General features: G+C 55.1%; 1 protein-coding gene across 2 annotated transcripts in view; it reads left to right on the top strand.

The window, feature by feature from the left end:
- Positions 1-25,936, top strand: part of PFKP (phosphofructokinase, platelet) — a 181,791-nt gene that overhangs the window by 154,066 nt on the left and 1,789 nt on the right. For both annotated transcript variants that reach the window (XM_079914020.1, XM_079914021.1), the window contains exons 17-21: positions 18,848-19,012; positions 20,155-20,216; positions 20,536-20,647; positions 21,653-21,752; positions 25,770-25,872. In XM_079914020.1, coding sequence (XP_079770146.1) covers positions 18,848-19,012; positions 20,155-20,216; positions 20,536-20,647; positions 21,653-21,752; positions 25,770-25,872 — 542 coding nt within the window. The remainder of the gene's footprint in view (positions 1-18,847; positions 19,013-20,154; positions 20,217-20,535; positions 20,648-21,652; positions 21,753-25,769; positions 25,873-25,936) is intronic.

The raw sequence follows: 25,936 nt of genomic DNA, 5'->3' as shown, positions 1-25,936 counted from the left end.
GATCGCCGATCTCTACTTCACTTAGTTTTTCTCCTGGGGTTTTCATCTTATGCCTTCCACATGGTCCTCTATCACCTAATTTTGCCTAATTTTCAGTTTTCATTTCTGTGCATTTGGTAGGTTGGTTACATTTCCTGATCTTGGAGAAGTTGCCTTTTGCAGGAGATGTCCTATACGTCCCAGCTGCACACTTGCCTCTGGTCACCAGAGCTGTATGCTTTAGGGGTGTCCCCTATGTGAGCTATGTGGCTCCTTCTGTTTTGGTGAGCTGACTGCTGAGGGCAGTCTTGTAGGTATGGTCGGCCCCTGGTCTGGTTGGTTGTGAGCCCCTGCTTTATGCCCAGCCTGCCAGCTACGGTTGGAGGGGTCAGGTCACAAGGCAGCTGGCTGTGGAACCCTGGGTGGTCTCGGGGCTAGTGCTGGCTCACTGGTGGGCAGAGCCAGGTTCTGGGGTGTGTGTTTGCAGGGTTCCCAGATCCAGTGTCAGCCTGCTGGTGCATTGGGCCAGTTCCTGACACAGCTGGCTGCAGCTTCTGGGGTGTCCCAAAGCTAGTACTGGTCTGAAGGTGGGTGGGGCTGACTGAGGAGTCCAGAACGCTCAGAGCTGGTGTCAGCCTACTGGTGGTGGGTTTAGGACCCAGGGGTCCTGGAGTTTGTGCCAGCCTGCCTGTATGTTGGCTGGGTCCCGACAAGTCAGGGTGTGGTGCTGAAGTGGTTCTGCAGTGGGTGTCCACCTGCTGGTGGGTGAAGCCAGGTCCTGGTGCTAGTTCTGTACCCTGTTGTGTGGACCAGGTCCCGAGTCTCTGGCTGCAGGGCTCGGTGTTCCAGAGTCTGTGTCAGAACACTAGTTGGTGGGGTCAAAGCTCAGGGGGACCTAGGGCTGGTGCTGCCCCACTTCTGAGTCTCCCCTCCTGCACCCCATGTCACCCCGCTTCTGAGTCTCCCCTCCTGCACTCCATGTCCCCCCACTGCTGGGTCCCCCCTGCAACCCGGTACCCCACCTTCTGAGTCTCCCCTCCTGCACCCCATGTCCCCCCAGGTCTGAGTCACCCCACCTTCACCCCTTGTCCCCCCAGTTCTGAGTGTGCACCCTATGTGCCCCACTTCTGAATCTCCCCTCCTGCACCCCAGGTCCCCCCACTTCTGAGTCTCCCCTCCTGCACCCTCTGTCCCCCCACTACTGAGTCTCCCCTCCTGTACCCCATGTCCCCCCACTTCTGAGTCTGCACCCCATGTGCCCCACTTCTGAGTCTCCCCTCCTGCACCCCATGTCCCCCTACTTCTGGGTCTCCCCTCCTGCACCCCATGTCCCCCCACTTCTGAGTCACCCCAACTTCACCCCTTGTCCCCCCAGTTCTGAGTCTCCCCTCCTGCACCCCATGTCCCCCTACTGCTGCTGTGTCCCCCCTCCTACACCCCAGGCACCCCAGTTCTTACTCTGTCTTCACCTAGCTGATTCATTCCCCTGCCTCAGTTAATCTACTGTTGATTGCTCCTAGTGTATTTTTCACTTCAGTTGTATACGTTCTTCCCCTGTGTTTGGTTTCTCCTTTATATTTTCTAACTCCGTGTGAAAACCTTGAAATTTCTTGCTCCGTTCATCAGTTCTTACCCGAGTTCTTTGATCATCTTTATGATCATTACCTTAAACTCTCTATCGGATAGATCGCCGATCTCTACTTCACTTAGTTTTTCTCCTGGGGTTTTCATCTTATGCCTTCCACATGGTCCTCTATCACCTAATTTTGCCTAATTTTCAGTTTTCATTTCTGTGCATTTGGTAGGTTGGTTACATTTCCTGATCTTGGAGAAGTTGCCTTTTGCAGGAGATGTCCTATACGTCCCAGCTGCACACTTGCCTCTGGTCACCAGAGCTGTATGCTTTAGGGGTGTCCCCTATGTGAGCTATGTGGCTCCTTCTGTTTTGGTGAGCTGACTGCTGAGGGCAGTCTTGTAGGTATGGTCGGCCCCTGGTCTGGTTGGTTGTGAGCCCCTGCTTTATGCCCAGCCTGCCAGCTACGGTTGGAGGGGTCAGGTCACAAGGCAGCTGGCTGTGGAACCCTGGGTGGTCTCGGGGCTAGTGCTGGCTCACTGGTGGGCAGAGCCAGGTTCTGGGGTGTGTGTTTGCAGGGTTCCCAGATCCAGTGTCAGCCTGCTGGTGCATTGGGCCAGTTCCTGACACAGCTGGCTGCAGCTTCTGGGGTGTCCCAAAGCTAGTACTGGTCTGAAGGTGGGTGGGGCTGACTGAGGAGTCCAGAACTCTCAGAGCTGGTGTCAGCCTGCTGGTGGTGGGTTTAGGACCCAGGGGTCCTGGAGTTTGTGCCAGCCTGCCTGTATGTTGGCTGGGTCCCGACAAGTCAGGGTGTGGTGCTGAAGTGGTTCTGCAGTGGGTGTCCACCTGCTGGTGGGTGAAGCCAGGTCCTGGTGCTAGTTCTGTACCCTGTTGTGTGGACCAGGTCCCGAGTCTCTGGCTGCAGGGCTCGGTGTCCCAGAGTCTGTGTCAGAACACTAGTTGGTGGGGTCAAAGCTCAGGGGGACCTAGGGCTGGTGCTGCCCCACTTCTGAGTCTCCCCTCCTGCACCCCATGTCACCCCGCTTCTGAGTCTCCCCTCCTGCACTCCATGTCCCCCCACTGCTGGGTCCCCCCTGCAACCCGGTACCCCACCTTCTGAGTCTCCCCTCCTGCACCCCATGTCCCCCCAGGTCTGAGTCACCCCACCTTCACCCCTTGTCCCCCCAGTTCTGAGTGTGCACCCTATGTGCCCCACGTCTGAGTCTCCCCTCCTGCATCCCATGTCACCTCGCTTCTGAGTCTCCCCTCTTGCACTCCATGTCCCCCCACTGCTGGGTCCCCCCTGCAACCCGGTACCCCACCTTCTGAGTCTCCCCTCCTGCACCCCATATCCCCCCAGGTCTGAGTCACCCCACCTTCACCCCTTGTCCCCCCAGTTCTGAGTGTGCACCCTATGTGCCCCACTTCTGAATCTCCCCTCCTGCACCCCAGGTCCCCCCACTTCTGAGTCTCCCCTCCTGCACCCTCTTTCCCCCACTACTGAGTCTCCCCTCCCTTACCCCATGTCCCCCCACTTCTGAGTCTGCACCCCATATGCCCCACTTCTGAGTCTCCCCTCCTACACCCCATGTCCCCCTACTTCTGGGTCTCCGCTCCTGCACCCCATGTCCCCCCACTTCTGAGTCACCCCAACTTTACCCCTTGTCCCCCCAGTTCTGAGTCTCCCCTCCTGCACCCCATGTCCCCCTACTGCTGCTGTGTCTCCCCTCCTGCACCCCAGGCACCCCAGTTCTTACTCTGTCTTCACCTAGCTGATTCATTCCCCTGCCTCAGTTAATCTACTGTTGATTGCTCGTAGTGTATTTTTCATTTCAGTTGTATACGTTCTTCACCTGTGTTTGGTTTCTCCTTTATATTTTCTAACTCCGTGTGAAAACCTTGAAATTTCTTGCTCCGTTCATCAGTTCTTACCCGAGTTCTTTGATCATCTTTATGATCATTACCTTAAACTCTCTATCGGATAGATCGCCGATCTCTACTTCACTTAGTTTTTCTCCTGGGGTTTTCATCTTATGCCTTCCACATGGTCCTCTATCACCTAATTTTGCCTAATTTTCAGTTTTCATTTCTGTGCATTTGGTAGGTTGGTTACATTTCCTGATCTTGGAGAAGTTGCCTTTTGCAGGAGATGTCCTATACGTCCCAGCTGCACACTTGCCTCTGGTCACCAGAGCTGTATGCTTTAGGGGTGTCCCCTATGTGAGCTATGTGGCTCCTTCTGTTTTGGTGAGCTGACTGCTGAGGGCAGTCTTGTAGGTATGGTCGGCCCCTGGTCTGGTTGGTTGTGAGCCCCTGCTTTATGCCCAGGCTGCCAGCTACGGTTGGAGGGGTCAGGTCACAAGGCAGCTGGCTGTGGAACCCTGGGTGGTCTCGGGGCTAGTGCTGGCTCACTGGTGGGCAGAGCCAGGTTCTGGGGTGTGTGTTTGCAGGGTTCCCAGATCCAGTGTCAGCCTGCTGGTGCATTGGGCCAGTTCCTGACACAGCTGGCTGCAGCTTCTGGGGTGTCCCAAAGCTAGTACTGGTCTGAAGGTGGGTGGGGCTGACTGAGGAGTCCAGAACTCTCAGAGCTGGTGTCAGCCTGCTGGTGGTGGGTTTAGGACCCAGGGGTCCTGGAGTTTGTGCCAGCCTGCCTGTATGTTGGCTGGGTCCCGACAAGTCAGGGTGTGGTGCTGAAGTGGTTCTGCAGTGGGTGTCCACCTGCTGGTGGGTGAAGCCAGGTCCTGGTGCTAGTTCTGTACCCTGTCGTGTGGACCAGGTCCCGAGTCTCTGGCTGCAGGGCTCGGTGTCCCAGAGTCTGTGTCAGAACACTAGTTGGTGGGGTCAAAGCTCAGGGGGACCTAGGGCTGGTGCTGCCCCACTTCTGAGTCTCCCCTCCTGCACCCCATGTCACCCCGCTTCTGAGTCTCCCCTCCTGCACTCCATGTCCCCCCACTGCTGGGTCCCCCCTGCAACCCGGTACCCCACCTTCTGAGTCTCCCCTCCTGCACCCCATGTCCCCCCAGGTCTGAGTCACCCCACCTTCACCCCTTGTCCCCCCAGTTCTGAGTGTGCACCCTATGTGCCCCACTTCTGAATCTCCCCTCCTGCACCCCAGGTCCCCCCACTTCTGAGTCTCCCCTCCTGCACCCTCTGTCCCCCCACTACTGAGTCTCCCCTCCTGTACCCCATGTCCCCCCACTTCTGAGTCTGCACCCCATGTGCCCCACTTCTGAGTCTCCCCTCCTGCACCCCATGTCCCCCTACTTCTGGGTCTCCCCTCCTGCACCCCATGTCCCCCCACTTCTGAGTCACCCCAACTTCACCCCTTGTCCCCCCAGTTCTGAGTCTCCCCTCCTGCACCCCATGTCCCCCTACTGCTGCTGTGTCCCCCCTCCTGCACCCCAGGCACCCCAGTTCTTACTCTGTCTTCACCTAGCTGATTCATTCCCCTGCCTCAGTTAATCTACTGTTGATTGCTCCTAGTGTATTTTTCACTTCAGTTGTATACGTTCTTCCCCTGTGTTTGGTTTCTCCTTTATATTTTCTAACTCCGTGTGAAAACCTTGAAATTTCTTGCTCCGTTCATCAGTTCTTACCCGAGTTCTTTGATCATCTTTATGATCATTACCTTAAACTCTCTATCGGATAGATCGCCGATCTCTACTTCACTTAGTTTTTCTCCTGGGGTTTTCATCTTATGCCTTCCACATGGTCCTCTATCACCTAATTTTGCCTAATTTTCAGTTTTCATTTCTGTGCATTTGGTAGGTTGGTTACATTTCCTGATCTTGGAGAAGTTGCCTTTTGCAGGAGATGTCCTATACGTCCCAGCTGCACACTTGCCTCTGGTCACCAGAGCTGTATGCTTTAGGGGTGTCCCCTATGTGAGCTATGTGGCTCCTTCTGTTTTGGTGAGCTGACTGCTGAGGGCAGTCTTGTAGGTATGGTCGGCCCCTGGTCTGGTTGGTTGTGAGCCCCTGCTTTATGCCCAGGCTGCCAGCTACGGTTGGAGGGGTCAGGTCACAAGGCAGCTGGCTGTGGAACCCTGGGTGGTCTCGGGGCTAGTGCTGGCTCACTGGTGGGCAGAGCCAGGTTCTGGGGTGTGTGTTTGCAGGGTTCCCAGATCCAGTGTCAGCCTGCTGGTGCATTGGGCCAGTTCCTGACACAGCTGGCTGCAGCTTCTGGGGTGTCCCAAAGCTAGTACTGGTCTGAAGGTGGGTGGGGCTGACTGAGGAGTCCAGAACTCTCAGAGCTGGTGTCAGCCTGCTGGTGGTGGGTTTAGGACCCAGGGGTCCTGGAGTTTGTGCCAGCCTGCCTGTATGTTGGCTGGGTCCCGACAAGTCAGGGTGTGGTGCTGAAGTGGTTCTGCAGTGGGTGTCCACCTGCTGGTGGGTGAAGCCAGGTCCTGGTGCTAGTTCTGTACCCTGTCGTGTGGACCAGGTCCCGAGTCTCTGGCTGCAGGGCTCGGTGTCCCAGAGTCTGTGTCAGAACACTAGTTGGTGGGGTCAAAGCTCAGGGGGACCTAGGGCTGGTGCTGCCCCACTTCTGAGTCTCCCCTCCTGCACCCCATGTCACCCCGCTTCTGAGTCTCCCCTCCTGCACTCCATGTCCCCCCACTGCTGGGTCCCCCCTGCAACCCGGTACCCCACCTTCTGAGTCTCCCCTCCTGCACCCCATGTCCCCCCAGGTCTGAGTCACCCCACCTTCACCCCTTGTCCCCCCAGTTCTGAGTGTGCACCCTATGTGCCCCACTTCTGAATCTCCCCTCCTGCACCCCAGGTCCCCCCACTTCTGAGTCTCCCCTCCTGCACCCTCTGTCCCCCCACTACTGAGTCTCCCCTCCTGTACCCCATGTCCCCCCACTTCTGAGTCTGCACCCCATGTGCCCCACTTCTGAGTCTCCCCTCCTGCACCCCATGTCCCCCCAGTTCTGAGTCTCCCCTCCTGCACCCCATGTCCCCCTACTGCTGCTGTGTCCCCCCTCCTGCACCCCAGGCACCCCAGTTCTTACTCTGTCTTCACCTAGCTGATTCATTCCCCTGCCTCAGTTAATCTACTGTTGATTGCTCCTAGTGTATTTTTCACTTCAGTTGTATACGTTCTTCCCCTGTGTTTGGTTTCTCCTTTATATTTTCTAACTCCGTGTGAAAACCTTGAAATTTCTTGCTCCGTTCATCAGTTCTTACCCGAGTTCTTTGATCATCTTTATGATCATTACCTTAAACTCTCTATCGGATAGATCGCCGATCTCTACTTCACTTAGTTTTTCTCCTGGGGTTTTCATCTTATGCCTTCCACATGGTCCTCTATCACCTAATTTTGCCTAATTTTCAGTTTTCATTTCTGTGCATTTGGTAGGTTGGTTACATTTCCTGATCTTGGAGAAGTTGCCTTTTGCAGGAGATGTCCTATACGTCCCAGCTGCACACTTGCCTCTGGTCACCAGAGCTGTATGCTTTAGGGGTGTCCCCTATGTGAGCTATGTGGCTCCTTCTGTTTTGGTGAGCTGACTGCTGAGGGCAGTCTTGTAGGTATGGTCGGCCCCTGGTCTGGTTGGTTGTGAGCCCCTGCTTTATGCCCAGGCTGCCAGCTACGGTTGGAGGGGTCAGGTCACAAGGCAGCTGGCTGTGGAACCCTTGGTGGTCTCGGGGCTAGTGCTGGCTCACTGGTGGGCAGAGCCAGGTTCTGGGGTGTGTGTTTGCAGGGTTCCCAGATCCAGTGTCAGCCTGCTGGTGCATTGGGCCAGTTCCTGACACAGCTGGCTGCAGCTTCTGGGGTGTCCCAAAGCTAGTACTGGTCTGAAGGTGGGTGGGGCTGACTGAGGAGTCCAGAACGCTCAGAGCTGGTGTCAGCCTGCTGGTGGTGGGTTTAGGACCCAGGGGTCCTGGAGTTTGTGCCAGCCTGCCTGTATGTTGGCTGGGTCCCGACAAGTCAGGGTGTGGTGCTGAAGTGGTTCTGCAGTGGGTGTCCACCTGCTGGTGGGTGAAGCCAGGTCCTGGTGCTAGTTCTGTACCCTGTTGTGTGGACCAGGTCCCGAGTCTCTGGCTGCAGGGCTCGGTGTTCCAGAGTCTGTGTCAGAACACTAGTTGGTGGGGTCAAAGCTCAGGGGGACCTAGGGCTGGTGCTGCCCCACTTCTGAGTCTCCCCTCCTGCACCCCATGTCACCCCGCTTCTGAGTCTCCCCTCCTGCACTCCATGTCCCCCCACTGCTGGGTCCCCCCTGCAACCCGGTACCCCACCTTCTGAGTCTCCCCTCCTGCACCCCATGTCCCCCCAGGTCTGAGTCACCCCACCTTCACCCCTTGTCCCCCCAGTTCTGAGTGTGCACCCTATGTGCCCCACTTCTGAATCTCCCCTCCTGCACCCCAGGTCCCCCCACTTCTGAGTCTCCCCTCCTGCACCCTCTGTCCCCCCACTACTGAGTCTCCCCTCCTGTACCCCATGTCCCCCCACTTCTGAGTCTGCACCCCATGTGCCCCACTTCTGAGTCTCCCCTCCTGCACCCCATGTCCCCCTACTTCTGGGTCTCCCCTCCTGCACCCCATGTCCCCCCACTTCTGAGTCACCCCAACTTCACCCCTTGTCCCCCCAGTTCTGAGTCTCCCCTCCTGCACCCCATGTCCCCCTACTGCTGCTGTGTCCCCCCTCCTACACCCCAGGCACCCCAGTTCTTACTCTGTCTTCACCTAGCTGATTCATTCCCCTGCCTCAGTTAATCTACTGTTGATTGCTCCTAGTGTATTTTTCACTTCAGTTGTATACGTTCTTCCCCTGTGTTTGGTTTCTCCTTTATATTTTCTAACTCCGTGTGAAAACCTTGAAATTTCTTGCTCCGTTCATCAGTTCTTACCCGAGTTCTTTGATCATCTTTATGATCATTACCTTAAACTCTCTATCGGATAGATCGCCGATCTCTACTTCACTTAGTTTTTCTCCTGGGGTTTTCATCTTATGCCTTCCACATGGTCCTCTATCACCTAATTTTGCCTAATTTTCAGTTTTCATTTCTGTGCATTTGGTAGGTTGGTTACATTTCCTGATCTTGGAGAAGTTGCCTTTTGCAGGAGATGTCCTATACGTCCCAGCTGCACACTTGCCTCTGGTCACCAGAGCTGTATGCTTTAGGGGTGTCCCCTATGTGAGCTATGTGGCTCCTTCTGTTTTGGTGAGCTGACTGCTGAGGGCAGTCTTGTAGGTATGGTCGGCCCCTGGTCTGGTTGGTTGTGAGCCCCTGCTTTATGCCCAGCCTGCCAGCTACGGTTGGAGGGGTCAGGTCACAAGGCAGCTGGCTGTGGAACCCTGGGTGGTCTCGGGGCTAGTGCTGGCTCACTGGTGGGCAGAGCCAGGTTCTGGGGTGTGTGTTTGCAGGGTTCCCAGATCCAGTGTCAGCCTGCTGGTGCATTGGGCCAGTTCCTGACACAGCTGGCTGCAGCTTCTGGGGTGTCCCAAAGCTAGTACTGGTCTGAAGGTGGGTGGGGCTGACTGAGGAGTCCAGAACTCTCAGAGCTGGTGTCAGCCTGCTGGTGGTGGGTTTAGGACCCAGGGGTCCTGGAGTTTGTGCCAGCCTGCCTGTATGTTGGCTGGGTCCCGACAAGTCAGGGTGTGGTGCTGAAGTGGTTCTGCAGTGGGTGTCCACCTGCTGGTGGGTGAAGCCAGGTCCTGGTGCTAGTTCTGTACCCTGTTGTGTGGACCAGGTCCCGAGTCTCTGGCTGCAGGGCTCGGTGTCCCAGAGTCTGTGTCAGAACACTAGTTGGTGGGGTCAAAGCTCAGGGGGACCTAGGGCTGGTGCTGCCCCACTTCTGAGTCTCCCCTCCTGCACCCCATGTCACCCCGCTTCTGAGTCTCCCCTCCTGCACTCCATGTCCCCCCACTGCTGGGTCCCCCCTGCAACCCGGTACCCCACCTTCTGAGTCTCCCCTCCTGCACCCCATGTCCCCCCAGGTCTGAGTCACCCCACCTTCACCCCTTGTCCCCCCAGTTCTGAGTGTGCACCCTATGTGCCCCACGTCTGAGTCTCCCCTCCTGCATCCCATGTCACCTCGCTTCTGAGTCTCCCCTCTTGCACTCCATGTCCCCCCACTGCTGGGTCCCCCCTGCAACCCGGTACCCCACCTTCTGAGTCTCCCCTCCTGCACCCCATATCCCCCCAGGTCTGAGTCACCCCACCTTCACCCCTTGTCCCCCCAGTTCTGAGTGTGCACCCTATGTGCCCCACTTCTGAATCTCCCCTCCTGCACCCCAGGTCCCCCCACTTCTGAGTCTCCCCTCCTGCACCCTCTTTCCCCCACTACTGAGTCTCCCCTCCCTTACCCCATGTCCCCCCACTTCTGAGTCTGCACCCCATATGCCCCACTTCTGAGTCTCCCCTCCTACACCCCATGTCCCCCTACTTCTGGGTCTCCCCTCCTGCACCCCATGTCCCCCCACTTCTGAGTCACCCCAACTTTACCCCTTGTCCCCCCAGTTCTGAGTCTCCCCTCCTGCACCCCATGTCCCCCTACTGCTGCTGTGTCTCCCCTCCTGCACCCCAGGCACCCCAGTTCTTACTCTGTCTTCACCTAGCTGATTCATTCCCCTGCCTCAGTTAATCTACTGTTGATTGCTCGTAGTGTATTTTTCATTTCAGTTGTATACGTTCTTCACCTGTGTTTGGTTTCTCCTTTATATTTTCTAACTCCGTGTGAAAACCTTGAAATTTCTTGCTCCGTTCATCAGTTCTTACCCGAGTTCTTTGATCATCTTTATGATCATTACCTTAAACTCTCTATCGGATAGATCGCCGATCTCTACTTCACTTAGTTTTTCTCCTGGGGTTTTCATCTTATGCCTTCCACATGGTCCTCTATCACCTAATTTTGCCTAATTTTCAGTTTTCATTTCTGTGCATTTGGTAGGTTGGTTACATTTCCTGATCTTGGAGAAGTTGCCTTTTGCAGGAGATGTCCTATACGTCCCAGCTGCACACTTGCCTCTGGTCACCAGAGCTGTATGCTTTAGGGGTGTCCCCTATGTGAGCTATGTGGCTCCTTCTGTTTTGGTGAGCTGACTGCTGAGGGCAGTCTTGTAGGTATGGTCGGCCCCTGGTCTGGTTGGTTGTGAGCCCCTGCTTTATGCCCAGGCTGCCAGCTACGGTTGGAGGGGTCAGGTCACAAGGCAGCTGGCTGTGGAACCCTGGGTGGTCTCGGGGCTAGTGCTGGCTCACTGGTGGGCAGAGCCAGGTTCTGGGGTGTGTGTTTGCAGGGTTCCCAGATCCAGTGTCAGCCTGCTGGTGCATTGGGCCAGTTCCTGACACAGCTGGCTGCAGCTTCTGGGGTGTCCCAAAGCTAGTACTGGTCTGAAGGTGGGTGGGGCTGACTGAGGAGTCCAGAACTCTCAGAGCTGGTGTCAGCCTGCTGGTGGTGGGTTTAGGACCCAGGGGTCCTGGAGTTTGTGCCAGCCTGCCTGTATGTTGGCTGGGTCCCGACAAGTCAGGGTGTGGTGCTGAAGTGGTTCTGCAGTGGGTGTCCACCTGCTGGTGGGTGAAGCCAGGTCCTGGTGCTAGTTCTGTACCCTGTCGTGTGGACCAGGTCCCGAGTCTCTGGCTGCAGGGCTCGGTGTCCCAGAGTCTGTGTCAGAACACTAGTTGGTGGGGTCAAAGCTCAGGGGGACCTAGGGCTGGTGCTGCCCCACTTCTGAGTCTCCCCTCCTGCACCCCATGTCACCCCGCTTCTGAGTCTCCCCTCCTGCACTCCATGTCCCCCCACTGCTGGGTCCCCCCTGCAACCCGGTACCCCACCTTCTGAGTCTCCCCTCCTGCACCCCATGTCCCCCCAGGTCTGAGTCACCCCACCTTCACCCCTTGTCCCCCCAGTTCTGAGTGTGCACCCTATGTGCCCCACTTCTGAATCTCCCCTCCTGCACCCCAGGTCCCCCCACTTCTGAGTCTCCCCTCCTGCACCCTCTGTCCCCCCACTACTGAGTCTCCCCTCCTGTACCCCATGTCCCCCCACTTCTGAGTCTGCACCCCATGTGCCCCACTTCTGAGTCTCCCCTCCTGCACCCCATGTCCCCCTACTTCTGGGTCTCCCCTCCTGCACCCCATGTCCCCCCACTTCTGAGTCACCCCAACTTCACCCCTTGTCCCCCCAGTTCTGAGTCTCCCCTCCTGCACCCCATGTCCCCCTACTGCTGCTGTGTCCCCCCTCCTGCACCCCAGGCACCCCAGTTCTTACTCTGTCTTCACCTAGCTGATTCATTCCCCTGCCTCAGTTAATCTACTGTTGATTGCTCCTAGTGTATTTTTCACTTCAGTTGTATACGTTCTTCCCCTGTGTTTGGTTTCTCCTTTATATTTTCTAACTCCGTGTGAAAACCTTGAAATTTCTTGCTCCGTTCATCAGTTCTTACCCGAGTTCTTTGATCATCTTTATGATCATTACCTTAAACTCTCTATCGGATAGATCGCCGATCTCTACTTCACTTAGTTTTTCTCCTGGGGTTTTCATCTTATGCCTTCCACATGGTCCTCTATCACCTAATTTTGCCTAATTTTCAGTTTTCATTTCTGTGCATTTGGTAGGTTGGTTACATTTCCTGATCTTGGAGAAGTTGCCTTTTGCAGGAGATGTCCTATACGTCCCAGCTGCACACTTGCCTCTGGTCACCAGAGCTGTATGCTTTAGGGGTGTCCCCTATGTGAGCTATGTGGCTCCTTCTGTTTTGGTGAGCTGACTGCTGAGGGCAGTCTTGTAGGTATGGTCGGCCCCTGGTCTGGTTGGTTGTGAGCCCCTGCTTTATGCCCAGGCTGCCAGCTACGGTTGGAGGGGTCAGGTCACAAGGCAGCTGGCTGTGGAACCCTGGGTGGTCTCGGGGCTAGTGCTGGCTCACTGGTGGGCAGAGCCAGGTTCTGGGGTGTGTGTTTGCAGGGTTCCCAGATCCAGTGTCAGCCTGCTGGTGCATTGGGCCAGTTCCTGACACAGCTGGCTGCAGCTTCTGGGGTGTCCCAAAGCTAGTACTGGTCTGAAGGTGGGTGGGGCTGACTGAGGAGTCCAGAACTCTCAGAGCTGGTGTCAGCCTGCTGGTGGTGGGTTTAGGACCCAGGGGTCCTGGAGTTTGTGCCAGCCTGCCTGTATGTTGGCTGGGTCCCGACAAGTCAGGGTGTGGTGCTGAAGTGGTTCTGCAGTGGGTGTCCACCTGCTGGTGGGTGAAGCCAGGTCCTGGTGCTAGTTCTGTACCCTGTCGTGTGGACCAGGTCCCGAGTCTCTGGCTGCAGGGCTCGGTGTCCCAGAGTCTGTGTCAGAACACTAGTTGGTGGGGTCAAAGCTCAGGGGGACCTAGGGCTGGTGCTGCCCCACTTCTGAGTCTCCCCTCCTGCACCCCATGTCACCCCGCTTCTGAGTCTCCCCTCCTGCACTCCATGTCCCCCCACTGCTGGGTCCCCCCTGCAACCCGGTACCCCACCTTCTGAGTCTCCCCTCCTGCACCCCATGTCCCCCCAGGTCTGAGTCAGCCCACCTTCACCCCTTGTCCCCCCAGTTCTGAGTGTGCACCCTATGTGCCCCACTTCTGAATCTCCCCTCCTGCACCCCAGGTCCCCCCACTTCTGAGTCTCCCCTCCTGCACCCTCTGTCCCCCCACTACTGAGTCTCCCCTCCTGTACCCCATGTCCCCCCACTTCTGAGTCTGCACCCCATGTGCCCCACTTCTGAGTCTCCCCTCCTGCACCCCATGTCCCCCTACTTCTGGGTCTCCCCTCCTGCACCCCATGTCCCCCTACTGCTGCTGTGTCCCCCCTCCTGCACCCCAGGCACCCCAGTTCTTACTCTGTCTTCACCTAGCTGATTCATTCCCCTGCCTCAGTTAATCTACTGTTGATTGCTCGTAGTGTATTTTTCATTTCAGTTGTATACGTTCTTCCCCTGTGTTTGGTTTCTCCTTTATATTTTCTAACTCCGTGTGAAAACCTTGAAATTTCTTGCTCCGTTCATCAGTTCTTACCCGAGTTCTTTGATCATCTTTATGATCATTACCTTAAACTCTCTATCGGATAGATTTCCGATATCTACTTCAGTTAGTTTTTCTCCTGGCGTTTTCATCTTATGCCTTCCACATGGTCCTCTATCACCTAATTTTGCCTAATTTTCAGTTTTCATTTCTGTGCATTTGGTAGGTTGGTTACATTTCCTGATCTTGGAGAAGTTGCCTTTTGCAGGAGATGTCCTATACATCCCAGCTGCACACTTGCCTCTGGTCACCAGAGCTGTATGCTTTAGGGGTGTCCCCTATGTGAGCTATGTGGCTCCTTCTGTTTTGGTGAGCTGACTGCTGAGGGCAGTCTTGTAGGTATGGTCGGCCCCTGGTCTGGTTGGTTGTGAGCCCCTGCTTTATGCCCAGGCTGCCAGCTACGGTTGGAGGGGTCAGGTCACAAGGCAGGTGGCTGTGGAACACTGGGTGTTCTCGGGGCTAGTGCTGGCTCACTGATGGGCAGAGCCAGGTTCTGGGGTGTGTGTTTGCAGGGTTCCCAGATCCAGTGTCAGCCTGCTTGTGCATTGGGCCAGTTCCTGACACAGCTGGCTGCAGCTTCTGGGGTGTCCCAAGCTAGTACTGGTCTGAAGGTGAGTGGGGCTGACTGAGGAGTCCAAAACTCTCAGAGCTGGTGTCAGCCTGCTGGTGGTGGGTTTAGGACGCAGGAGTCCTGGAGTTTGTGCCAGCCTGCCTGTATGTTGGCTGGGTCCCGACAAGTCAGGGTGTGGTGCTGAAGTGGTTCTGCAGTGGGTGTCCACCTGCTGGTGGGTGAAGCCAGGTCCTGGTGCTAGTTCTGTACCCTGTTGTGTGGACCAGGTCCCGAGTCTCTGGCTGCAGGGCTCGGTGTCCCAGAATCTGTGTCAGAACACTAGGTTGTGTGGTCAAAGCTCAGGGGGACCTAGGGCTGGTGCTGCCCCACTTCTGAGTCTCCCCTCCTGCACTCCATGTCCCCACACTCCTGGGTCCCCTCTCCTGCATCCCATATCCCCCCACTGCTGGGTCCCTCCTCCTATACCCCATGTCCCCTCACTTCTGTCTCCCCTACTGTACCCCAGGCCCCCCACTACTGCGTCCACCCTCCCACTCCCCCTGTCCCCCCTCTGCTGGATCCCTTTCACTGCTTGTTCCCCTCTCCTGCACCCCATGTCCCCCCTCTCCTGGGTCCTGCCTTCTGCATCCCAGGCCCCCACTTCTGAGTCCCCCCTCCTGTCACCCAGGCCCCCACTTCTGTGTCCCTCTTTCTGCATCCCAGGATCCCACTTATGAGTCTCGCTTCCTGTACCCCATGTCCCCTCACTGCTGTGTCCCCCCCTTCACTCCTTGTCCCCCCATTGCTGGGTGCCCCTTCCTGCACCCCTGGTGCTCCACTTCTGCTTCTCCCTTCCTGCACCCCACGGCCCCCACTGCTCTGTCGCCCCTCCTGCACCCTATGTCCCCCCACTGCTGTGTCCCCTCTCCTGTACCCCATGTCCCCCACTCCTGGGTCCCCCTTCCTACACCCCAGGGCCCCTACTTCTGAGTCTCCCCTCTTGTACTCCATTTGTCCCCACTGCTGGGTTACCCCTCTCACACCCCAGATCCCCTGCTTCTGAGTCTCCCCTCCCACACCCCATGTCCCACCACTGCTGGATCCCCCCTCCTGCACGCCATGTCCCCCAACTTCTGAGAATCCTCTCCTGCCCCCGTTGTACCCCCACTGATGTTTCCTCCATTCTGCATGCCATGTCCCCCTACTTCTTAGTCTCCCCTCCTGCACCCCATGTCCCCACTGCTGGGTCCCCCATCCTACACCCCAGGCCCCCTAATTCTCAGTCTCTCATCCTGCACACCATGTCCCTTGCTGTTGGGTCCCCCCTCTTGCACCCAATGCCCCCCACTTTTCAGTCTCCCCTCCTGCACTCTGTGTTCCCCCACTGGTGGGTCCCCCCTCCTGCACTCCAGGCCCCCCATTTATGAGTGTCCCCTCCTGCACCCCATGTCTCCCCACTGCTGGGTCCCCCCTCCTGCACCCCAGGTGCCCCTTCTGATTGTCCCCTCCTGCACCCCATGTCGCCCCACTGCTGGGTCACCCCTCCTCCATCCCATATACCCCCACTACTGGGTTCCCCCTCCTGCACCTCATGTCCCCCCACTTGTTAATCTCCCCTCTTGCACCCCATGTTCCCCACTTCTTAGTCTGCATTGACCACATCCATGCAGGTTCCCTCTGACCGTGTGCCCACCTTGGTTCAGGCTCTCCATAGCTCGCTGGTGCTGTTGAAGGAGAGCAATAGCTACCCTGAGTTTTGTGTCCCCATTTATGTGGTGCCCGCCACCATTAGCAACAACATCCCAGGCTCAGACCTGAGCGTGGGCTGTGACACCTTTCTGAATGTGGTCATGGAGGTAAGAGCTTCTCTGTTTCCCTTCGTGGTTTGTTTCTTTGCTGCAAGAAGACAGCCCATCAGGTGGAACCCGTAGGGTCTGTTTTTCCCCCTCCAGGAGAAACGGAAGGGGGGCCCCATCCGATCTTCCAGGACAAATGAACCCAGTTTACCATCAGCTCAAGTTTGCGTCACTTCACACCCAGCTTCTCTGTCTCTGGGTCGGAGAGGTCAGCCTCCCCGTGCTGACTAAAAATAGGCTGTTCCATGGGTGCTCTGGGTGATCCCTGTTCCTGCACCCCCTGGACCAGAGGCCTGAGGCGCCTCCCACTGTGGTGAGGCTGCTGCCTGGTCCCCAGGTGACGAGCTGGCTGCGTGGTCCACTGGAGGAGACGGAACATGGAGCAGGTTGGGGCGGGGGAGTCCAGCGGACTACGGGCCATGGGGAGGAGACGCCCTTCCTTGTGGTGTGAGGGCACTGCCCTCGGGCGCTTCACCTGCAGCCCCTCCCCTCCGCATCCAAGTGGGGGTCCAGCAGCTCAGGTGTCACCCGCGCTCTGTCTGCGGGGCCAGCGCCTCCGAGCCCCGCCCACCCGGCTTCTGCTCTGGGGCGTGTCCTGCCCCATCGAGACCCCACCCCCGCAGAGGTTCAGAGCCCCCTGTGCTGAAGGGTTCTCGCGCTCAGCTGGGCACAGACCCCTGGAAATGAGCAGTTCAGTGCAGGCTCTGACTGCAAGGTGGGGAGGCCGTCACCAGGATCTCCGCCGTCCAGGCCGACGGGCACGTCTGGGGCATTCTGCTCCCCAAGATGGGGGCTCTGTGGGCCCAACACGTAGCCTCTCCACTTCCATCAGGTAGCACATTGGGCTTTATGTTTACAACACCCATGTGGCAAAATGTGAGCAGTTCTGGGACTTTGAATAACTTGAGGATTTTCCTACACTGGAGAATTCCCAGGGATTTTTCTTGGGGAATCCTTTGTCCCCACCAGAGGGCGCCAGCGCTGGACGAGAGGGGATGTTCCCGCAGTGGCCATGGAGTCAGGGCTGGTCCGCGCCGGGCAGGGGCGTCGGCCCTCCTGGATGCCCTCCTCTCACCCCAGAAATCAGAGCCAGCCGGCCCTGTACCACCCACCAGGGACTGGGGCGCACGGTCCTGCGGCCTCTTCCGTGCCAGCCCTGCTCTCAGCAATTGGATGAGACGCTGCCGGGACGACTTGCTATTTTTAGATCAAGTGAACTCAAGCCTCAGACACAACCTGGGTGAATGAGAGAGTTGACAGGGGTTTAAGCGCCTGGCTCCCCGGGGCTCCCAGCTGCCCAGGCCGGGTCAACTGCCAGGCGCCCGCGGTGGCTCCCTCTTCACCGTCCCCGAGTCGGGGCCGAGACGCAGGTACTTGCCTCAGAGGAGAGGGGCTTTGCTGTCAGGTGGTTACAATGCTGCTCTCTGCGATAGTGACAGTGACTCTCCGCCTTCAGTGTCAGGATGGGTCAGGAAAGGAACCCACATGACCTGCAGCTTGGGAGGGGCCTGTACACCCCCAGCCCTGAATTCCTCTGAGACAAAGACCAGGCAGGAAGGTTTAAGTGCTCGAAGGCCACATAAAGGAGCCCGTGGAAACCCTCCCGCCCCCTGTGACCCCCGCACTGCCGGGAACCCACATCCCCGCCTAAGTACCGGGAAGACAAGATGGGTCGCGTTGATGCGATTTCTTCTTCCTATCTTGGCTCCTGGAGAACGCAGAGCTGCCCACCGGCTGAAGCGCGCACTGAATTTTGATTAAATCAATCTAACTATTTGGGGAGGGTGACGATCCATCAAACACATTGAAAGTATAGTAAGGAATAGATGGAAGGGAGCCTGTGTTTGTTCATCAAAATGCTCCTTCTCGTTTAACCCGAAGCACTGGAGTGAGGACCTCCACATGGGTGGTGTTATACTTTGGTGCACAAACCTGTTTTCCGCGAAACGTGACCCCTGGTCTCCCAAGCCCCCACCCCCCATTTAAGATTTCATTCTGGACTCAGAGCTGTTCGGACTGATTTAGGGAACCCTGTACAGTTACCCGTGACTGGTTGATGGATGGGGCAGGATGCTGCCTGCTTTTCTTTCTTTCATTGTCAGACACTTACTGAGCGCTGACTGTGTGATTCCCGTCTTCATGGGATTTGCAGTCTAGCGAGGAAGGCACCCCACCCCCGAATCAGAGAATTACTGAGTTGCAGAAACCTGTGCTGTGGTGACTCCTGTGGAGAGAGGCCTCGAGGTGTCACCAGAGCCCCTGGCAGAGGGGACCTGCAGTCCTGGCGACCACGCATGCTGAATTTCATTCCCACATAACGGCTCAGTCTCAGGTTCCAGGCACGAGGCCCTGGGTGTCTTTGGGGGCCGCAGTCCAGCCCCAACGAGCAGGCTGTGAGAGGCCCCTGGGGCAGGCAGCGGGGGAGACTGGTGTGATGCTCCTGAAGGGCTGAGCGAGGCCAGATGCAGACACGAGCGTGTGTGGTGGACAGACCAGGGCAGGGGTCTTGCAGGCTCCCCCGAGAGAGGACGGTGGCTGGATGGGTTTCTGTGTCCCTGAGGGCCCGGTGCAGGCGTTTCCTTGGGGTGGGGGCGTGGGGGGGACGACCATCTGCATATCGGCGAGTCTTCCGGGGGCAGGTCTGGAACCATCGTCTGGCTCTGGGGAGAGATGCCCCACGGGAAGTAGTCCAGGGATAGACTGAGGACAGCCAGGTCCAAGCGTCCACGGGGCTTTCCAGGAGAAAATAAAGCAAGGGATTTGCCCGCTGCCCTAGCCCGACAAGCCCGGCAGCGCAGCCCCACGAGGCCGCGGGCAGAGGGCGCAGGGGCCCCAGCGCACCGACCGAGGTCAGGGCCGGGCTGTAGGATGATGTCCCACGTGGCCTGACCGTGTCCTTCTGTGCAGACGTGTGACCGCATCAAGCAGTCGGCCAGCGGGACCAAGCGCCGCGTCTTCATCATCGAGACCATGGGGGGCTACTGCGGCTACCTGGCCAACATGGGGGCACTGGCTGCCGGCGCCGATGCCGCCTACATCTTCGAGGAGCCTTTCGACATCCGGGACCTGCAGGTACGCGGACACAGGGCTGGGGGCGCTGCCGCCTGATGGGTCGACAGAGGCGTTGGTGATGCGCCAGGTTCGGGCACCCGCCGCCACCCCCCTCGTCTGACAGCACTCACGCCAGTGACGCGTTAGGGCTCTGTCCGCGGTGACAGGGTAACAGCAGGAACAGACACATTTCCGGGCACCTGCTGCTCTTTAACCCCAGCTTGTAAGTTTCTGTCTCTTACACTCTTGTCTACGAAGCAGTTATCGCCCTTCCTGGGAAGGCCCCACACCCACAGGGATGCGGACGTGTTCAGGGGAGCCGGTGCTTTGCCGGCTGATGGCTACGGATGTCCAGGCTGTGGGGTACACACAAGGCCAGAGCTCGGGTGTCCCTGTGGGGCTGAGTGGGGCGAAATGTGCAGCAGCTGGAGGACAGCACCCCTGCCCAGAGGAGCCCCTCGTCCCCTGGGACCGCAGGACGTAATGAGGGCTGCCCGGCGCCCACCGGGGAGGCTTGACCAGGCAGGGACGCAGCAAAGTAGGTGTTTTCAGCTAAAACCAGGACAGGAAATACACTCACTACCTGCAGCATGCTTCTTTCTAAAAATGTTTGCTTTTGTGTCACTCTCTCCCTTTCTTGCACATTTCCTTTCTCAAGACACAACAGTCCTTCCTTAGAAAATTTGTGCACCGATTTGAGTCTCTAGGTTTCTCCTGGCCTGAAAATGCTTGGTAGGCAGTTTTACGAGTTTCTGTATAAAGTCAGGTAACAGGTATTTTCCTCTGAGATAGAAAACACTGTCATGGAAATGGATCAGGAGCCGTGGAGGAAAGTAGCAGCTCTAGGCGAGTACATGGAATACACACACTGATGTGTTCAAGGGAAACCGTTCATCTGGGCAAGCGTTTCTCATGGACGCCATGCGTGGCACTGACTCAGTGACACCCCCCTCCCCCTGCCGTGGCCGTGGGCTGCTGGGTTACAGGTTCCCTGGTGTTTGTCACTAGCTGATACGTCACGCGTCTGCTGTCCTCTCCGCTACGAGGTGAACTCGGAGCAGCTGCCCCGACTTCCCCGCTGCCACTGTCACAGGGCCGGACAGTACCCGGCACACAGTAGGCGCTTAATGAAAGTGTCCTAAGGGAACAACACTCTTTCCTAGTCCAACGTGGAGCACCTGACGGAGAAGATGAAGACCACCATCCAGAGGGGACTCGTGCTCAGGTAAGGGGCCTCTGGCTGCCCCCAGTTGCGCCCCGGCTGCTCAGAAAGAACCCGCTTCGCCTAACCCACCGCGAGCGACCACTTCTCTGCACAATATCCCTCTGAATCCTGGAGAAATGAGCGGAGTCACTGTGCTGCTTTGTGTTCAGAATTGCAGGCATTTAAATAATTGGACGGTGATTTTTAAAAATTCATTTTTGCTGTGTAGTCAGTTTTCTTGTTTAAGATTCTGCAAGTCATTTCTTTAAGCCACTGACCTTAATAGAGAAGGCCATGTGCAGCAGCGGGCAGGATGGGAGCGAGCTGCCATGTCTTTCAGGAACGAGAGCTGCAGTGAGAACTACACCACCGACTTCATCTACCAGCTCTACTCAGAGGAGGGCAAGGGGGTGTTCGACTGCAGGAAGAACGTGCTGGGTCACATGCAGCAGGTGGGCCGTGGGCTAGGGAGGCGGCCAGATGCTTGTGACTTTTCTCAGATGGGTGTCCTACTTTAGCCATTTTGGAAAAGAATGTGTATTCATGGGTAAATTCCAAGATGATTAAAATCAACATCTGAACTGTGTTATTGTTACACCAGATATCACCAGCCTCAGGAATCCTTTCCACTGTTTGTGATATCTGGGCAGATGGGCTTTTTAAGGAAAACCATCCACTTTCATATAAATAGTGACACCAGTTGAGTGGATAGACATTCAAATTTCAGGCCTTATTGATCCAGTTTCAGGCCTTATTACCCATTTAAATTGGAATCTCAGACAGATGATACTTCTTTGAGATTTCCATCAAATTGGAGCGATTTGGGAAGAATCTTGGGGTACACATATAAATGCACCCAGACGACAAGGCAGGCGGTGGGTGTGGAGGGACCCGGTCCCCTGACAGCAGGCCTGTCCATCACCACCACTCAGTCCTGTGTCTTAGGAACTTGTAGCTCAGGGCCCATTAATGCACTGAATCCCCTGAAACTACATAATGGACTGGTGGGCGTGTGTGCACCTTTGTGAAAGCGAGCCCACAGAGTTGATCAGATTCTTAAAGGAACCGTGACCACCCCTCCCCACCCGCGTAACCTACCCCAAAACAAGGTTAAGGAATCCTGCTAAAGATTCTAAAATAACAGAGATGTTCCTTGACCGGTTGGTTGATTAAAAAAGCCTCCTCCTTCGGGGAAGCACTGAGATGCCTGAGGGGCTGGGCTTTGGCTGCAGGAGTTATGGGGTTTGTTTTGGTTTGTTTGGTCCCAGCCATATACAAGGAGATAGAAATATGCAACAAAACCCCCCCAAAACCCATATTTACAAATTTGAGTCTCTCAGAAATGTGATGTGAATTTTGTTAAATAGTCATTTTAATTTCTATTCCATTTTAAAAAACTAACAGCCAGAAAGGTGTCGCTGTGTAACTAACATTCAGGTAATTCTAACCACCAACAGGGTGGGGCGCCTTCTCCATTTGATAGAAACTTTGGAACCAAAATCTCCGCCAGAGCCATGCAGTGGATCAGCGCGAAGCTGAAGGAGCCGGCGGGGAGAGGTACCAAGTGGGCAGCGGGGCGGCCGCAGCGCTGGGGGGGCCGTGCTCTGGGTCCCCGTTTCTCCCTGGCTTCCACCCAGCCTTGGACTGCATGGGACAGAATCAGCTCTCACTCAACTCTGTGGCTGCTGCTTAAGACTCAGGTTATAATTAGGAATAAAAGTAATTAATGAAACAAAATGCTCATTACTGAGGGAGGTGTTCCAGTCACGTGGCAACATCTGTCTTCCTTTAATGGAAAACTGCCAGCTCGTGAGCGTAAGGTCAGATCTTAACAAAGGGCACCGTGAAACAGAGGAAAGCTTCAAGGAGCTTCATTAGGGAGCGCTCCCAGGCGAGGTTCACTGGTCCGAGAGAAAGGGGCCCGAGAAGTCGCACCCGGGCGAGGGTTGGGCAAGATTTTATAGGGGAAGAAGGGAAAGGGGTGTGGTGAATCTGGGAGGGCGCAGGGTATTCCTTATTTGGTGGTCTTTTGGGGTATCCTGGGGGACCGTTAGTCCCGCCCCTCGAAAGGCGGGAAGGCTGGGCCGGGTGCAAAGTCCCCAGGTCAGTTCCTGGAACTGGGTGGTCCGGAATGTCTCCAGGGCAGTTTCTGGAACTGGGTGGTCCGGAGAGTTTCGGTCTGATGCAACCTGTGAATCTGCTTGTGTTCCCCTGCCTCGGGCCAGTTGGCCTTACGGTGAGGGCTCCGCTAGCAAGACCCCAGATGGGAGCTTTCCTGGCTGTGTTTCTTTGCCTCGTGGACGCTCTGAACTGTCTTTTACTTAAGATACTTGGCTTCTTCATTGATTCCTTATGGCCTCTCTTTTTGGAGAAAATGACGGAGGATGGGGAGGTGCCTGGACTATGTCCTCCTTGGTGGGTCCTCTCTCCACGTTTGACTCCGTCCTGTCCCACTGGCAGCAAGCTCGGGATTTGGTGATGTCATTCCCCGGCTCTCCTTCAGGGTTTGACCTCGTAGGATTAAACCTTCCAAGGCTCTGGTTTTGTGGTTTAGGTGAGAGAAGCACAGAGTGCGTTTCCCTGTAGGGCCGGCTTCTGAGACCATTGCTGTGGCCCACCCTGGCCCCTCCGGCCACCCGGCCCAACCAGGGCCTCTGGATCCTGCCCTGACCCTGGGCCGGGTTCTTCAGACCAGTCTCACCCACCCCAGGCTCGCCTGCAGGACGAGAATGGATCCGTCACCTTTGAAGTATTGCTGTGATGCTGGGTGGGACTTGGGTGGGACTGAGACAGGCCCCACCCCCACCCCCACCGTGGCTGTAAGTGGCTAAACCTCTAGGTTATGAGGGAAATGCCAGGACCTTCCTGCCTATGCGTCATTCTTGTTTATTCTGTTACTGCTTCATGTTATCCGACGATTTCTTGTTTGTCTATATCATCTTAGGATTTAAAAATATTTTGATTTTAGAGGGATTTTTAATATTTTATAAGGAAGTCCGTATTTTATATTGTTAAAGTCACATGTTGCAGACGTGTGTCTCCCATTTGTGGCAAACCCTGTCATTTTCTGCAAGGTTATCTTTTAATGAGGCGCTCTTAATTTTTTTTTTTTTTTTAACATCTTTATTGGGGTATAATTGCTTTACAATGGTGTGTTAGTTTCTGCTTTATAACAAAGTGAATCAGTCATACATAAACATATGTTCCCATATGTCTTCCCTGTTGCGTCTCCCTCCCTCCCACCCTCCCCATCCCACCCCTCCAGGCTGTCACAAAGCACCGAGCCAATATCCCTGTGCCATGCGGCTGCTTCCCACTAGCTGTCTACCTTACTGCGTTTGTTACTGTGTATATGCCCATGACTCTCTCTCGCCCTGTCACAGCGCTCTTAATTTTTTTAACATTCATTTTATTTTTAAGTTTTTTGGCCACACTGGGTCTTAGCTGCGGCACATGGGATCTCTCGTTGTGGCATGCGGGCTTCTCTCTAGTTGTGGCATGTGGGTTCCAGGGTGCGTGGGCTGTAGTTTGCGGCACGCGGCACAAGCTCGGAAGTTGTGGCGCCTGGGCTTAGCTGCCCTGTGGCGTGTGGGAACCTAGTTCCCCAACCAGGGATCGAACCCATGTCCCCTGCATTGGAAGGTGGATTCTCTACCACTGGATCACCAGGGAAATCCCAAGTGCTCTTCATCTTAATGTACCCAATTTTTTTAACTTTGTCCTTGAAAATTTGAGCTTTTTGTGTTACTAAAATATTCACCTTTTACATTTAGCTGTCTAATCCACTTGAACTGATATGCAGTTTAAGGTGTAATATTTTCCATGTGTACAGTTATTTGCGTGCCAGTCATTGAAAAATCCGTTTTTTTCCCCTACCCTGCAATATAAACTCCATCATAGACCAGGTATCCAAAAACTTAAGGCACTATTTTTGGATTGTTAGGTTGATGTTTTGGCATTCAGTTACCGATCTGTGCCAATGTTCCAGTTTTGTGAACAATTACTAATATCTAGTAGGGCAAGTCCTACCTGGGCCTTCTTCCAGTTTTGGCTATTCCTGGCCCTTTGTGTCAAGGTCCATCAATTCTGTTGGATTTTTTGTTTTGGGGGTGGTGGTGGTTACATTTAAATAATAAATCATTTGGAGGAAGAGCTGACATTTTTAAAGTATTGAACTTCTAACTCATGAACATTTAATCTCCATATATTTAGGCCTTTTGTTATATTAAAGCATCGTTTTACATAAAGATCTTGCATATCTTTTGATAAGTTTATTCCTGACTTAGTGATTTTAAAAATAAATTATTGTATGGGACTTCCCTGGTGGTGCAGTGGTTAAGAATCCCCCTACCAATGCAGGGGACACGGGTTCAATCCCTGGTCTGGGAAGTTCCCACATGCTGCGGAGCAACTAAGCCTGTGCACCACGACTACTGAGCCCGTGCGCCTACAGCCTTGTGCTTTGCAACAACAGAAGCCACCGCAATGAGAAGCCCACGTGCCACAACAAAGAGTAGCCCCCGCTCACCACAACTAGGGAAAGCCTGCGAGCAGCAATGAAGACCCAATGCAGCCAAAAATAAATAAATTTATTAAAAATATATATTATTGCAAATGGTATTAGTTTCTTATAGCTGGTGTACAGAAACAACTCATTTTTGTACACTGATTTTTGCAATCTGTAACTTTCTACACACTCAATTCTAGTAATTTGTAGATAGTTTTTTGGTTCTTATTATCCACACATATGGCATCTGTATACAACCTTTTAGTTTTTTCCTTGATACTTTTTGTGGGTGTTTGTGTTCCCTCCAGAGAAATCCTGACATAGTGACAGCAGAACTCCTGTCTTGTTCTCGACCCTAATGGCACAAGGAACGCCTTCAATGTTTCATGACTGAGAATTCTTACTAATATTTAACTGAAGTCTTTCTTTCTGCAACTTACTATTTGCTGATGGTCTTTAATAGTTACTGGATACCTCTGATGTTAAGTAGTTTTTCAGTTGTGAAGGCTATGATAATAACACTTGCGTCGAATGAGACGGTCACTTGAACTTCCTTCAGCCGACTTGCTAGTGCTAAGGCCACCTCGCCTTCCTGGGGTGCGCCCCTGACACCCCCGGCTGTGCATGCTCTTCTCATTGCAGGCTGGCCCCATCCGCTCTGTCCATTGTGGTGGGGGTGGGCAGCCTTGTTCTAGCGTCTAAGAGGCTGGGGTGGGGGGATTCCCCGGGCAGAGCATTTCTAAGGCAAGTTTTGTTTTGATTTTTGGATGTTTGCTAAACCTCTACCTGCATCCCAGCTCTGCTTTCTGTGCAGGGAAAGCTGACAGCTGAATTTCTTCAGTGTTTATAGACCTGCTGGTGTTTGTTCCTTGAATCTGTCTTTTATCTTCCACGAAGTTCTAAATTTATCTAAATTTTCAGAAAATTTAGCATGAAAATCTTTGTAATACCCTCTTCTTTTCAGTGCCCGCAGCACTTCGTCCTCCCTTCACTCCAGACGTTGGTTATTTGTGCCGATACCTTGACTTCACCCCCTCATTTTCTTACATCATTTTTCTGTTTTATAGGAAAAAGATTTGTAAGTGACGATTCCGTCTGTGTGCTGGGAATAAGCAAAAGAAACCTGCTCTTCCAGCCCGTGGCCGAGCTGAAGGAGGAGACGGACTTCGTGTAAGTGCACGGGGCCCTGTGGGAGGGAGCGGGAGGGAGGCCTGCTGGGTGGGGGGCCCAGGCC

The sequence above is a fragment of the Stenella coeruleoalba genome, assembly GCF_951394435.1.
Source record: "Stenella coeruleoalba genome assembly, chromosome: 2".
In the NCBI taxonomy this organism is placed as follows: domain Eukaryota; kingdom Metazoa; phylum Chordata; class Mammalia; order Artiodactyla; family Delphinidae; genus Stenella; species Stenella coeruleoalba.
The sequence above is the reverse complement of the archived record's forward strand: the minus strand, read 5'-3'. Positions and strand labels throughout refer to the sequence as shown.